This window comes from Prosopis cineraria, unplaced genomic scaffold (genome assembly GCF_029017545.1).
Source record: "Prosopis cineraria cultivar Desert tree isolate PC_DT_omini unplaced genomic scaffold, ASM2901754v1 PC10, whole genome shotgun sequence".
In the NCBI taxonomy this organism is placed as follows: domain Eukaryota; kingdom Viridiplantae; phylum Streptophyta; class Magnoliopsida; order Fabales; family Fabaceae; genus Prosopis; species Prosopis cineraria.
This window is the reverse complement of record NW_026555341.1, coordinates 12,422,971-12,434,395: the sequence shown is the minus strand read 5'-3', so window position 1 is coordinate 12,434,395 and position 11,425 is coordinate 12,422,971. Positions and strand designations below refer to the sequence as shown.

The window sequence follows — 11,425 nt, the reverse complement described above, 5'->3', positions numbered from 1 at the left end:
TCCCATGGGCCGACCAATCCAGGCTATGTAGGAGAGAGATGCTCAATCATTTATTTTTGGACCCACAAAAATGCTCAATTGCTTTCTCGGTCACCAAGGAAGTCACCTCCAAGAGCGTGAAGAGAGAAAGAACGAAGAATTTTGTCTCCTCTTTTATTACGAATGTTCAAAATAGTGCTACGTTTTTGTCCTCAGTTTTTTACCCCTATAAATGAGCGATTGAGTGTGAATCTTCTTCACCAAAGTTACTTTTCAGTTCGGTACTGTGAGGTCGGAGCATCGAGGTTTCACAGTGAAAGAAATGTCCGGTGTCGATGATGTCGCCCACGATATTCAATCTGTCCTCTCTTCTTCAGAGAGGGACTATCTCCTTCGGAACAACGGCGATCAAGTACGTATTTGGTTATCTCATTTAATAATTTGACGTGATTTCTACCTTTCATTTTCTCGAAAATTTGTCCAACTCTAGCATTTGGAAAACTCGAACTCTGTGTTTCTTTATGAACCCATCGTAGGTCAATCAGACTCCAGTGATATTTGAAGTTTTTGATCAACGGCCTTAGCACTAGATTTGTAGTCTTCTGAGTCATTAGGGTGTGTAATTTTCTATTTTCTTGCCTATACTTGCTGCCCGTCTGATTTGATCACTATCTTTTTGTATTTTCTGTCATGTTTGATTCAAAAATTTGTTTAAATAACGAAACATGTGAATTATTGTGATGACCCAGCATGTTCTTAAGAGTTTTCGATATAAGATATACTCTGGGTTAGATAGAATACGTAGCTGCTTCTGCCTTTTTTTTCTCCCTTTTGACAGAAAGCCGCTTCTGCTAAATCAAACAAATAAAACACGAAATGATTTTTTTTGAGTGTGAACTCTGATAGACTCTACTGTTAGATACATTGTTTCATTGGAAATGATAGCTCATAGGTATTATTTTAAATGATTATGATCGTATTCATGAAGAATTGAGGAAGTCTTTGTTTATGCTCCTGACATATTCAGGTTAAAATTGAGAGCTTGAAAGGGAAGAAAGTTGGCTTATATTTTTCAGCATCTTGGTGCGGTCCCTGCAAACAATTCACCCCTACATTGGTGGAATTGTACAATGAAGTCTCTCATAAAGGTGATTTTGAGATAATTTTTGTGTCGGCTGACCGAGATGAAGATGCCTTCAAAGGTTACTTTTCCAAGATGCCATGGCTTGCCATCCCATTTTCTGATTCTGGCACACGTAGCTGCCTCGATGAATTGTTCCGGGTTAAGGGGATTCCTTACCTTGTAATCCTCGATGAGAATGGGAAAGTAGCCACTGAAGATGGAACTGCGGTTGTACTTGAGTATGGAGCTGAAGCATACCCTTTCACACCAGAAAGGATCAAAGATTTGAAAGACCAAGAAGAGGAAGCCAAGAGGAACCAGTCCTTGAGATCTTTCCTGGTCTTCAAGTCACGCGACTTCGTTATATCTTCTGATGGAAAGCAAGCAAGTTTCTGTAACATTATGCTCTTCATGAGACACAACTGAAGAAGTGTTCTCTTTACTTATTTACATTAAAGACCAGCGTAAATCTTAGAAATATATATTTAGAATGTTGCTGTTTGAATTTCAGAATTTCACCTTCTATTTACACGCAGGTTCCCGTGTCTGAACTTGAGGGGAAGACGGTGGGACTGTATTTCTCATCTTTTTCGCGCGGAGCATCTGCTGAGTTTACCCAAAAGCTTGTGGAGGTTTATGGGAAGCTGAAAGAAAAGAGTGAGGACTTTGAGATTGTGTTGATATCCATTCGTGATGATGAAGCATCGTTCAAGCAAGGACTGAAAAATGTGCCCTGGTTAGCATTGCCGTACAAGGACAAGAGCTGTGAGAAGCTAGCTCGCTACTTTGAGCTGTCGACTTTACCCGCTTTGGTTATTATTGGTCCGGATGGAAAAACCCTTCATTCCAACGTGGTTGAAGCCATTGAAGAGCATGGTGTTACTGCATACCCTTTTACTCCTGAGAAGTTTTCAGAGCTCGCTGAGATAGAGAAGGTCAAAGAGGAAACGCAGACCCTCGAGTCCATTCTTGTTTCTGGGGATCTAGATTTTGTCTTGGGGAAAGATGGAGTCAAGGTATTTTTCTTGAAAACAATCGAACCTCACGTTCTTGTCTTGCTTCTTAGATATGTTCAATATCTTGTGATTGGTCATCTTCATCCACATGTCTTGGATATGCCAAAAATATTTTAAGATGCAAGATACATTTATGTTTTGGAATTATCGGGAGATAAAGATAACAGTGAGTTGAATGTTGATGTCTTTGAAATTTTAATTTAGTTCTTTTATGATGAAAGATGAGCATGTTTTTTACAATGCAGCTTTTGACTTGTCAGATCATACCAAACACGAAACTCTTAGATAAAATGAAATTTTACACCCATTATCCTCATAACCTTTCCGCTGGTTCTCTCATGTTTTCTTCTGTCTCCGTTCTGTGATAATGAGTCAATGACAGTGGTTCTCCTTTTTTTCAGGTTCCAGTGTCAGATTTAGTGGGGAAGACAGTCCTCTTGTACTTCTCAGCTCACTGGTGTCCGCCATGCCGTGCATTTCTTCCAAAGCTTATGGAAGCATATCACAAGATCAAGGCCAAGGACAATGCACTTGAAGTTGTCTTCATCTCTAGTGACAGTGACGAAGCCTCGTTCAATGACTTCTTTGCTGGAATGCCATGGCTGGCTCTTCCCTTCGGTGACTCGAGGAAGTCATTCCTGAGTCGCAAATTCAAGGTGTCAGGCATCCCAATGCTGGTGGCCATCGGACCCAGTGGCCGGACCGTCACGAAAGAGGCGAGAGATCTCGTCAAGCTCCATGGCGCTGGAGCTTATCCTTTCACCGAGGAAAGGGTGAAGGAACTTGAGGCAGCGTCTGAAGAGATGGCAAAGGGGTGGCCTGAGAAGGTGACGCACAAGTCTCATGATCATGAGCTTGTGTTGACTCGCAGGAGGATTTATTACTGTGATGGTTGTGGCGAGGAGGGTCACTCATGGTCATTCTACTGTGACCAATGTGACTTCGATCTCCATCCAAAATGTGCTCTGGAGGAAGAGAAGCCTGAAGAAGTTACCAATGAAGAAGAAGAAGAGAGTAAAAAAGATGAGTGGGTTTGTGATGGAGAAGTCTGTTCAAAAGCCTGAAGAAGAGTGAAAGTGTGATGACTGTTTGTTGCATCGAAGTTGTCTGAAGACTTCTTCTTGTGCGTATTTCAAAACTTTTATAATAATAATAATAATATGCTTGTTATTCCAAAAAATTTCTATTTTAGCGGGAGATAAAAATATGGTCTAGCACAAGTCAAAGCCTAAAGGAAAAGAGGTATTACAAAATAGAGGTCATGCTTTGCTTTAATCTCTTGCGGGGAAGAAGTTGACTTGCGTTTCTCTATTACGAAAAAAAAAAAAAAAAACTTGTCTTGCATGCTTGTCCACTTTCCACGTTATGGTGTTGTGGAAACGTGCTAGACTTTATTTTATATTACACAATGAAGAAAAATCCAACACGCAGTATATATGCAATGTAAAAATTTTCAGCAACAAGTAGCAAGCAGGGGATACATATCAATCTGTTCTACTGATGATCAGGATAGCCAGGCGCACAGTAAGGATTTATGTGAACGTTTGGAAAATAATGTTAGCTAAATGACATCAAGTGTATATTGATCTGATTTTTCTACTTTGTCATTTCGCGGACATATTGGCATTAAAAAGTGGTGATTTGACTGACTAATCGTTCTAGTTGGTAAAAAATTTTCATAACTTACAAAGGTTTTGAATTCAAACCTTACTATTAATGTAAAGATTTTATTAGTAGATAATTTATAAATATATTTTTAAACATTATGTCATGCCTTAGAGTTGGAGACTTGGGATACAACTCACTTAAATTTTTATACAGCAAAAAAGTGTTAAAAAAATTAAAATAGGTTATTTTCTTTATGGCAAGCATCAAACAATGGACATCCTAATTTTTATGCACATACCTTAAATGTATATATCTAAAATTTAAATTAGATAGTAAAAACAGTATTTTTTAGAATTTGAAGAACCTAAATAAAGTAAATGGTGCGTACGAAGATCATTAGTTAGGTTGTAATCGTTTATGATTTTAGTTTTTTTTTCAATTAAAAAAATATATTAGAGAATCTGGCAATTTAGTAACTGACAACATAAACTGTGAGGGAAAGTGGGAAGCGATTCCAATGTTATTATTAACCTCTTTAGCTGCCCCTGGTGTCTCATGCAGAAAGGTTATCATACAATGCTTTCAATTGTGGGTAAACATATAATGCACATAACGAGGAAAATATACAATGACATACAAGACCCTCTTAAGATAATTTATTACAATAAGAGGTTATCAATTCTGTGTCGGATGTTGTCTTATGAAAAACATGTATATATTGTTAAAAGCTAAACCTTGACTTGTTTTTGTTAGGGCTTTTTTTAAAAAATTTAATAAGTTAAAATTCAGCTTTTAACAACAATAAGTATTTTTATATCAAATGTAAAATTAATAAACTCTTATTGTAATAAATTCATTTGAGATGACCTTAAATTCGATTCTCACATAAGAAAATGAGATACACAATATTGCCGCAATATCATCTGTGAGAGATATTTTTAAAAAAACATAACTTTAAGTTTTCATACTTTACTCCCATTTTGCTATTGATTCCTGCACCTTTTTCGGTTTCTTAAGTCTTTATATTTTTATTTTTTAGTGTTTTAGATTCTTTCAAGATTCCTACACTTTATTCATTTAAGGATCTAGAATATTAAAAAAATAAAAATATGGGGATTAAAAACACCAAAAAGAAGTGTTAGGACCTATCACAAAATATAGAGATTCAAAGTTATATTTTTTCGTTATTCTTTTAATGTGGAAAGGAAATTGTTCTAGGATTTATGCAGTCAAAGATGGTTACAGACTCTTCCTAAGCGATCAAGTTTGGAAAAGCATCAACCTATGAGAGACCTCATTTTATGGTTGCTGGGGAATGTACACTTTTGTGGGTTGGATAGGGAATTAAAGAAACATTTTTTTTTCCTTATCTTCTGGTTACGGGTCCATATAAATTGAACCTACCCGCTTCATGGTCTAATAATTCAATTTAATTTTTTTAATTGTTACATACGAGGTGTTATGATACACTTCCCATTCATAATCATTTAATTTGCACATAAAATTCTTAACTGTAAAATACTTCAAATTTAGGAAAAATAAATTATTTGATTCTTATAATTTTAATTTAATTATAGGTTAACCTCTAAACTTTGATTTATTCTAATTTAATTTTTGAATTTTAACTCAACACAACTCATTTCCGATAGTTATAACTATTTAAAATATTGGTATATATACTTTAGAAAATAAATTAAAAATTTGAAATTGTTTTAAAATTTTAATTTTTATTTTCTTTATAAATATTAAATATTTTGGTAATTATAATTATTAGTCCCTAAATTTTAAAATAATTTTAATTATGATAATTTTATTTTTTAAAATAGAAGGACCAATATTTAAAATGATTGAAATTATAGAATTAAATTGTATCTAGTCAAAATTCAAGGACATAGTTATAATCAAAAATTATAAAGATCGAATCATAATGAGTTAAAATTTAAAAATTAAATTACAATTGAATCAAAATTATAGAGATTGAATAATTAATTTTTTTAAAAAATTATATTAATTACAATTATATCAAAACTTTAACGACACAAAACTTAGAATCCATTTTTCTATAAAAAATTTTGTCCAGCACATCAAGGTTAAATTCTAGTTTAGTTTGTACAGATAATAACTAATTAGAACTATTTTAGTCTTTTATATAACTTGAAAAAAAATCATCCAAGAATCACATAGAACATAAATTATATGATCTGAATATTACCTATGATTGATGAACTATTAAATGAACTATTCATGGATATAAAACTACTGGGTGTGGTAACCCTACTCGATATAACTAATATTTGACTTTTGTCATATTTTTTTTCTTTTTTGAATAAAACTTAGGAGTAATTTTTTTTTGGGGGGGGGGGGGGGTGGGAATTAGAAGGACGTTATTGAATTAAACCTCGTTGCTTGGCGTCTGGTTCGCCCGCTTTGCTATCGGATTATAAAACGTTGACGCCAGTAGTCGTCCTTTTTTATTATACGAATTGAAATAATTATATGAATCATATGATATATGATTAATTAGTGTGGTTGAATAAATGGAAATAAAAATCAAAGCAATAAGTTGATGATGATTATATATTATAAGGTTATGGGCAAATTTGCTCTATAAGTTTTTCATTAAATAATGAAACAGTTATCCTTTCAATTGATGCAATATTATCCAAAAAGTTAAAAAAATGATGCAACATTATCCCTATATTAACATTTGATCAATGTTTACTGTTATTATGAGGGTTAAAGGTTAACTTTACTGTAATAACATTTGGCAAATGTTTATTGTTATTATGAGGATTAAAGGATAATTTTATTCTTGAAATTTATCTTAAAAAAAATTAACATCCTAAACTTTTAACAAGCGCAATACTTTAAGATTATTAACTTTTAAATCAAAAGAATGATCTAACAAGTCATTATGACCTAAAATCATAGAAGATTTTGAATTGAATTATATTAAACATCTCTAAGTCAAAATTTAAATTAATCTATGTTGCCCACAAGCAGTTTGAAAAAAAAAAAAATCTATATTTGCTTACAGTTAAGTTTGGACACATGCTTGAACTTACTCATTAAAAAAATAAAGAGAAGTTTGGACTTTATTGAAGGGAAAGTTCGCAGAATGTTCAAATAGAGTTAGTTTTACATTCAAGCAAAATTAAGTAATGTTTCTTGTCAAAATCTATAAACATTGTTAAGCAAAAATAAAAGGATAATTTGGGTATAAACACAACTCATTTTTAAATTAATAATGTGTAGTTAGATTTTTTTTATAATTTAAATATTAATAATTTAAAAATATTGCGCTGATTGAAAAGTTTAAGATACTAATTTATCTTTTAAAAAAAACTTCTGGAGCAAAATTAATTTTTAACCATTATAAAAAAATGTTTAATTAACAATCAACCTTATTATATTACGAGACAATATTGCATCATTTTTAAAATTTTTAGGATAATTTTATGACAATCAAAATTTAAGGATACTCATTGCATTTGGTGAAAAAATTCAAATTTATCCTTTAATCCACTATTATATAATTAAATTGGAATTAATTTATTTATTATATCAATGTCATGTCAACTCTTCCAAGATTCGCCACTTGGATTCTGAAAGGTCCAAATTTGTATTAAAAAAATCGCAACTAAAATAGATTGTACTATATACAAATTTATTCATCTCTCTGTCGTTAGTTATCCGATTTTAAAACGTTGAAGGTTGACGCCAATAGTCGTCGTTTATACGTTTCGGTCATTGGAACATGAACGACATTTATTGGCCTGTCATCCCTCCGTGGCTGCTTTGTCCAATGGGAAAAGAGAGAACTGCTTAATTTTCTATGTTTGATGTTTGATTCACGGATATCTTTTAATTACGAAACACGTGAGTTGTGATACACCAGCTTGTTCTTCAGTATAAGACAAAGATGGGTTAAAATAGGCTGCTGAATCAAATAGAATAAATCGGAATGACTTTTTTGAGCATGAGATTTGATAGACTCTACCACTAGATATGCTGTTTTATTGGAGAGGTCTTTAATCATGCTGGCCGTATTTTATTTGAATATTTTTAAATTTAATAATAAATAATTAAAAAATATAAAAAACACAAAATGAAATTTAATCTATTTTAGAATTATATTTTCAAAAAAAATATAATAATTTAACAAAATCAAAACAAGCAAAGGTTAAATCTTTTAAAAAAAAATCTCTCACAAATTATTCCAATCATTTAAGAATATTGGAAGTTATTTTTTTGAGAGTTAAACTTTTTTCTCTTTAAATCTTATTTTCTACTTAAAATATGTGTGTGTTAATCTAATAAAAAATATTAATAAAAATAAAAAATAATAATACATGAGGGCCGGATGACACTGATCATCACAGCCCTAAAAGGGCCTCCCTTTTTCAACACACGCGGGCAGCACAGACGAAGGAATTAGAGGGCTGCATGGAAACAAAAGCGAAGCCACGCCAGCACAGACGAAGGAATCAAAGGGCTGCATGGAAAAAAAGGGAAGCCACGCCAGCAAAACCAACATGAAGAGAGCAGACTTTTTAGCCAAAGAGCACAGAAGAAAAGACCAGACGAAAACCCAGCAAAACAAAAGAAGGAGAAGAGCAGACGCCAGTCGAAAACACAGAGAGATAGAGATGAAGAAAGAGAGACAGAGAACCAGAGAGAAGAAAGAGTCACACAGAAAAAGAAGCAGACACAAAGCAGAGCAACAGAAACACGAAACACCAATGCAGAAAGCAAGCACACACATGCACGGAAAACATGCTAAAAAACAGAGCACGAATAAAAGGCAGAAAAATAGAAAAAAGAGAGCACGAGAATAAGAACAGAAAATCGAGGAAGGAGAAAGCAATAAAGGACAGAAGAAGCCTAAACAAAGAGGAAGAGAGTTTCAGCGAAAAAACGCACGAGAACCAGACAGAAAAGAGAGAAGAAAGAAACAGAGCCCGAGAACGAGAGGAAAGCCAAGGAAGGAGAGAGCACTGAGAAGGAGAGTAGAGGACTGAGAAGAGTGAGGGAGAGACTGAGAGAGAAGTCTGGATGAAGAACTGGTGCCATAATGGTGCTTCTCTTCCTATCCTCTTCTCTCTCCATTCTGTGATAGTAATGACAGTAGCTCTTCCTTATTTCAGATTCCAGTGTCAGATTTAGTGGGGAAGACAGTCCTCATATACTTCTCAGCTCAATGGTGCCCACCATGCCGTGCATTTCAGCCAAAGCTTATAGAAGCATATCACAAGATCAAGGCCAAAGACAATGCACTTGAAGTCGTCTTCATATCCAGTGACAGGGACCAAGCCTCGTTTGACAAATTCTTTGCTCAAATGCCATGGCTGGCACTTCCTTTTGGAGACTCTACGAAGGCATTCTTAGGTCACAAGTTCAAGGTGCAAGGCATTCCCAAGTTGGTGGCCGTCGGACCTAGTGGCTAAACCATCACGAAAGAAGCCAGAGGACTCATCACGCTTTATGGTGATGAAGCCTATCCTTTCACTGAGGAAAGGGTGAAAGAACTTGAGGTAGCAGCTGAAGAACAACGTGCATTGGAGGGAAGAGAAATCTAAACAAGGTCCCAATGAGGAAGATGAGAATAAGAAAGATGGGGGGGTTTGTGATGGAGAAGTTTGCACTAAAGCCTGAACAAGAGTTAAGAGTGAAGACTGTTTGTTGCATTGAATTTGCCCCTAGGCCTCTTGCGTGTATTTCAGAGTTTGTATTGTGTTGGATTTTAATGTTATAAATAAACACTAGAGTATGCCCCTGTATGATGTACAGGTACACCTCAGCGTTATTGATGTTTTTTAAAACATATATATATATATATATGTTACTATTGTTTTTAGTGTTGAACAAACAGTAACAAAAGATTATATTTTACAAAAGAAAAGATTTTTACCTATTTCATGTGCATTATAGATTATATACAATGGTATAGGATATGTCAAGGTAAAAAAAAAATTAACTGTCTTATTGAGTGTCTTAATACAAGGGGAAGATTAAGTTATATCAGACGTCTCCATAAGAACTCAAGCAATGTGAGTCATATCTGCAAACTTGTGTTCTTTTAACGATATTTCGTTTGTGGGAGTTTAGAAAATTTGTTTTTCATGCAAAAGAAAAAAATGTTTAATTCTCTCATAAGTCAATGCTATAGTAAATTTTCTAGTAAAAAGTGCTATAGCAAAATTTTACTTAACGAAAAATTTAAGTGCTTGAATGAAATATGGGTACTTATTTAAAATAAAATATTAGTTAAATTAAATGCGTTTGAATTAATCAATTTCGTACGACAGAAATACACACCATTTCAACAATATAACTTTTATGGGTCATTTTATTCATTATTTATATTACATTATCCCATATTTACATGTTTTATTATATTTATCATCATATTTAACTTTAATATTTCCTTTTTATTCTTATCCAGAATTCATTGTTGCTTAAAATATTTAATAATTATTTAATATTAATTATTTTTATTTAATAGTATATTTTGGTCTCCCTGCCCATGACATAAATTATTTGAGCTTATATCAAATAATTTATTTTATAACTAATATTTTTCTTGATACAACTATAACTAACATGTTATGGTAATGGTTTCTTTTTGTTTTTTTGTTTTTTGTGGTTTCTCACAGTGTGCTTCTTCAATCCTATTTATAGGATAAAGAGAAAAAAAAAAATTCAGTCCTATTTATAGGACACTTGCTAATTTTTAATGTTTCTCTTTATATTTTTGCCCTTATTAAAATGCTTTGAATAAAAATATCAATAATGAGATTTAAGAATATTTATTAGAAGTAAAGGTGAAATAAAATATTCTCACTCCACTAAATACAATTAACAAATAAAACTCATGATAATCAAATGATTAGCTCAAAGAGTGATTACCAAGGTTTAATTCAAAAGCAAGGGATTCTAAGTTTTTTAATGACAATGAGTTTAAATCAATCAAAATCCTTTATATCATAGTGACAATAAATTTCAAAAGTGTAGGATACCTCAAAGGAGTGAAAGAAATTGAAAATGATTGAAAAACAAAACATGTACTATGATACAGGGCAATGTGCTGTGACTCATGCATGTTGCACTGTGGTGTGTTGCTATCTATGCCACACGCTGTAGCTCAGGCGCCATGTGCCGTGGCGTGTTACATGAAAATTTAACTGATTCTACTGTCATTTGACAACAGAATCGAGAAACTTCTGATGTGCCTCAATTCTTTGTCCGACACTCGAATAATGTGATTTAGGTGTCTACAGAAAGCTCTTTACATGAACTAGCTAATGACACAGGTTTCACTTTCAAATAAGTCACACTAAGAAGTTGGACACCCAACATATTTTAAACTACTTTTCACAACTTTCACACAAAATGGGTGTTCAAAACCCTCAACATGCGTTAAAAGCCTTTCTAACACCTGGACCATATACATTGGACTCAGGACTATTAGTACAACACGTAACACACATTAAAACTATAGTATAACAAAAATTCATTCCTCAACCCCATTTCACCAAAAATAAAAAGGGAGGTAAATTGTCATTATTTTATACCCAAAACAATCAAAACATGCTCAAATATCTATTTCTACACTTGTACTAGTATTTTGGCCTTATTAATATATATATATATATATATTATCAACATACGCAAAGACTCAGGGCCCAAAATATTAATC

The 11,425-nt window shown here is 33.0% G+C and overlaps 1 protein-coding gene across 1 annotated transcript; it reads left to right on the top strand.

Annotated features, from left to right (window-relative positions):
* Positions 1 to 3,393, top strand: LOC129321653 (probable nucleoredoxin 1). Its single transcript, XM_054967506.1, has 4 exons — positions 1 to 391; positions 1,007 to 1,486; positions 1,639 to 2,118; positions 2,520 to 3,393. The coding sequence occupies exons 1-4, from the start codon at positions 302 to 304 to the stop codon at positions 3,180 to 3,182; spliced, it is 1,713 nt and encodes a 570-aa protein (XP_054823481.1). The 5' UTR covers positions 1 to 301; the 3' UTR covers positions 3,183 to 3,393.
* Positions 3,394 to 11,425: the final 8,032 nt, after the last annotated feature.

Bases quoted from the DNA above. Each gene is read 5' to 3' on its own strand.
- LOC129321653 (XM_054967506.1), top strand. From the start codon at position 302: ATGTCCGGTGTCGATGATGTCGCCCACGATATTCAATCTGTCCTCTCT. The intron at 392-1,006 runs GTACGTATTTGG...TGACATATTCAG, and splicing joins TTCGGAACAACGGCGATCAA to GTTAAAATTGAGAGCTTGAA. The intron at 2,119-2,519 runs GTATTTTTCTTG...CCTTTTTTTCAG, and splicing joins TGGGGAAAGATGGAGTCAAG to GTTCCAGTGTCAGATTTAGT.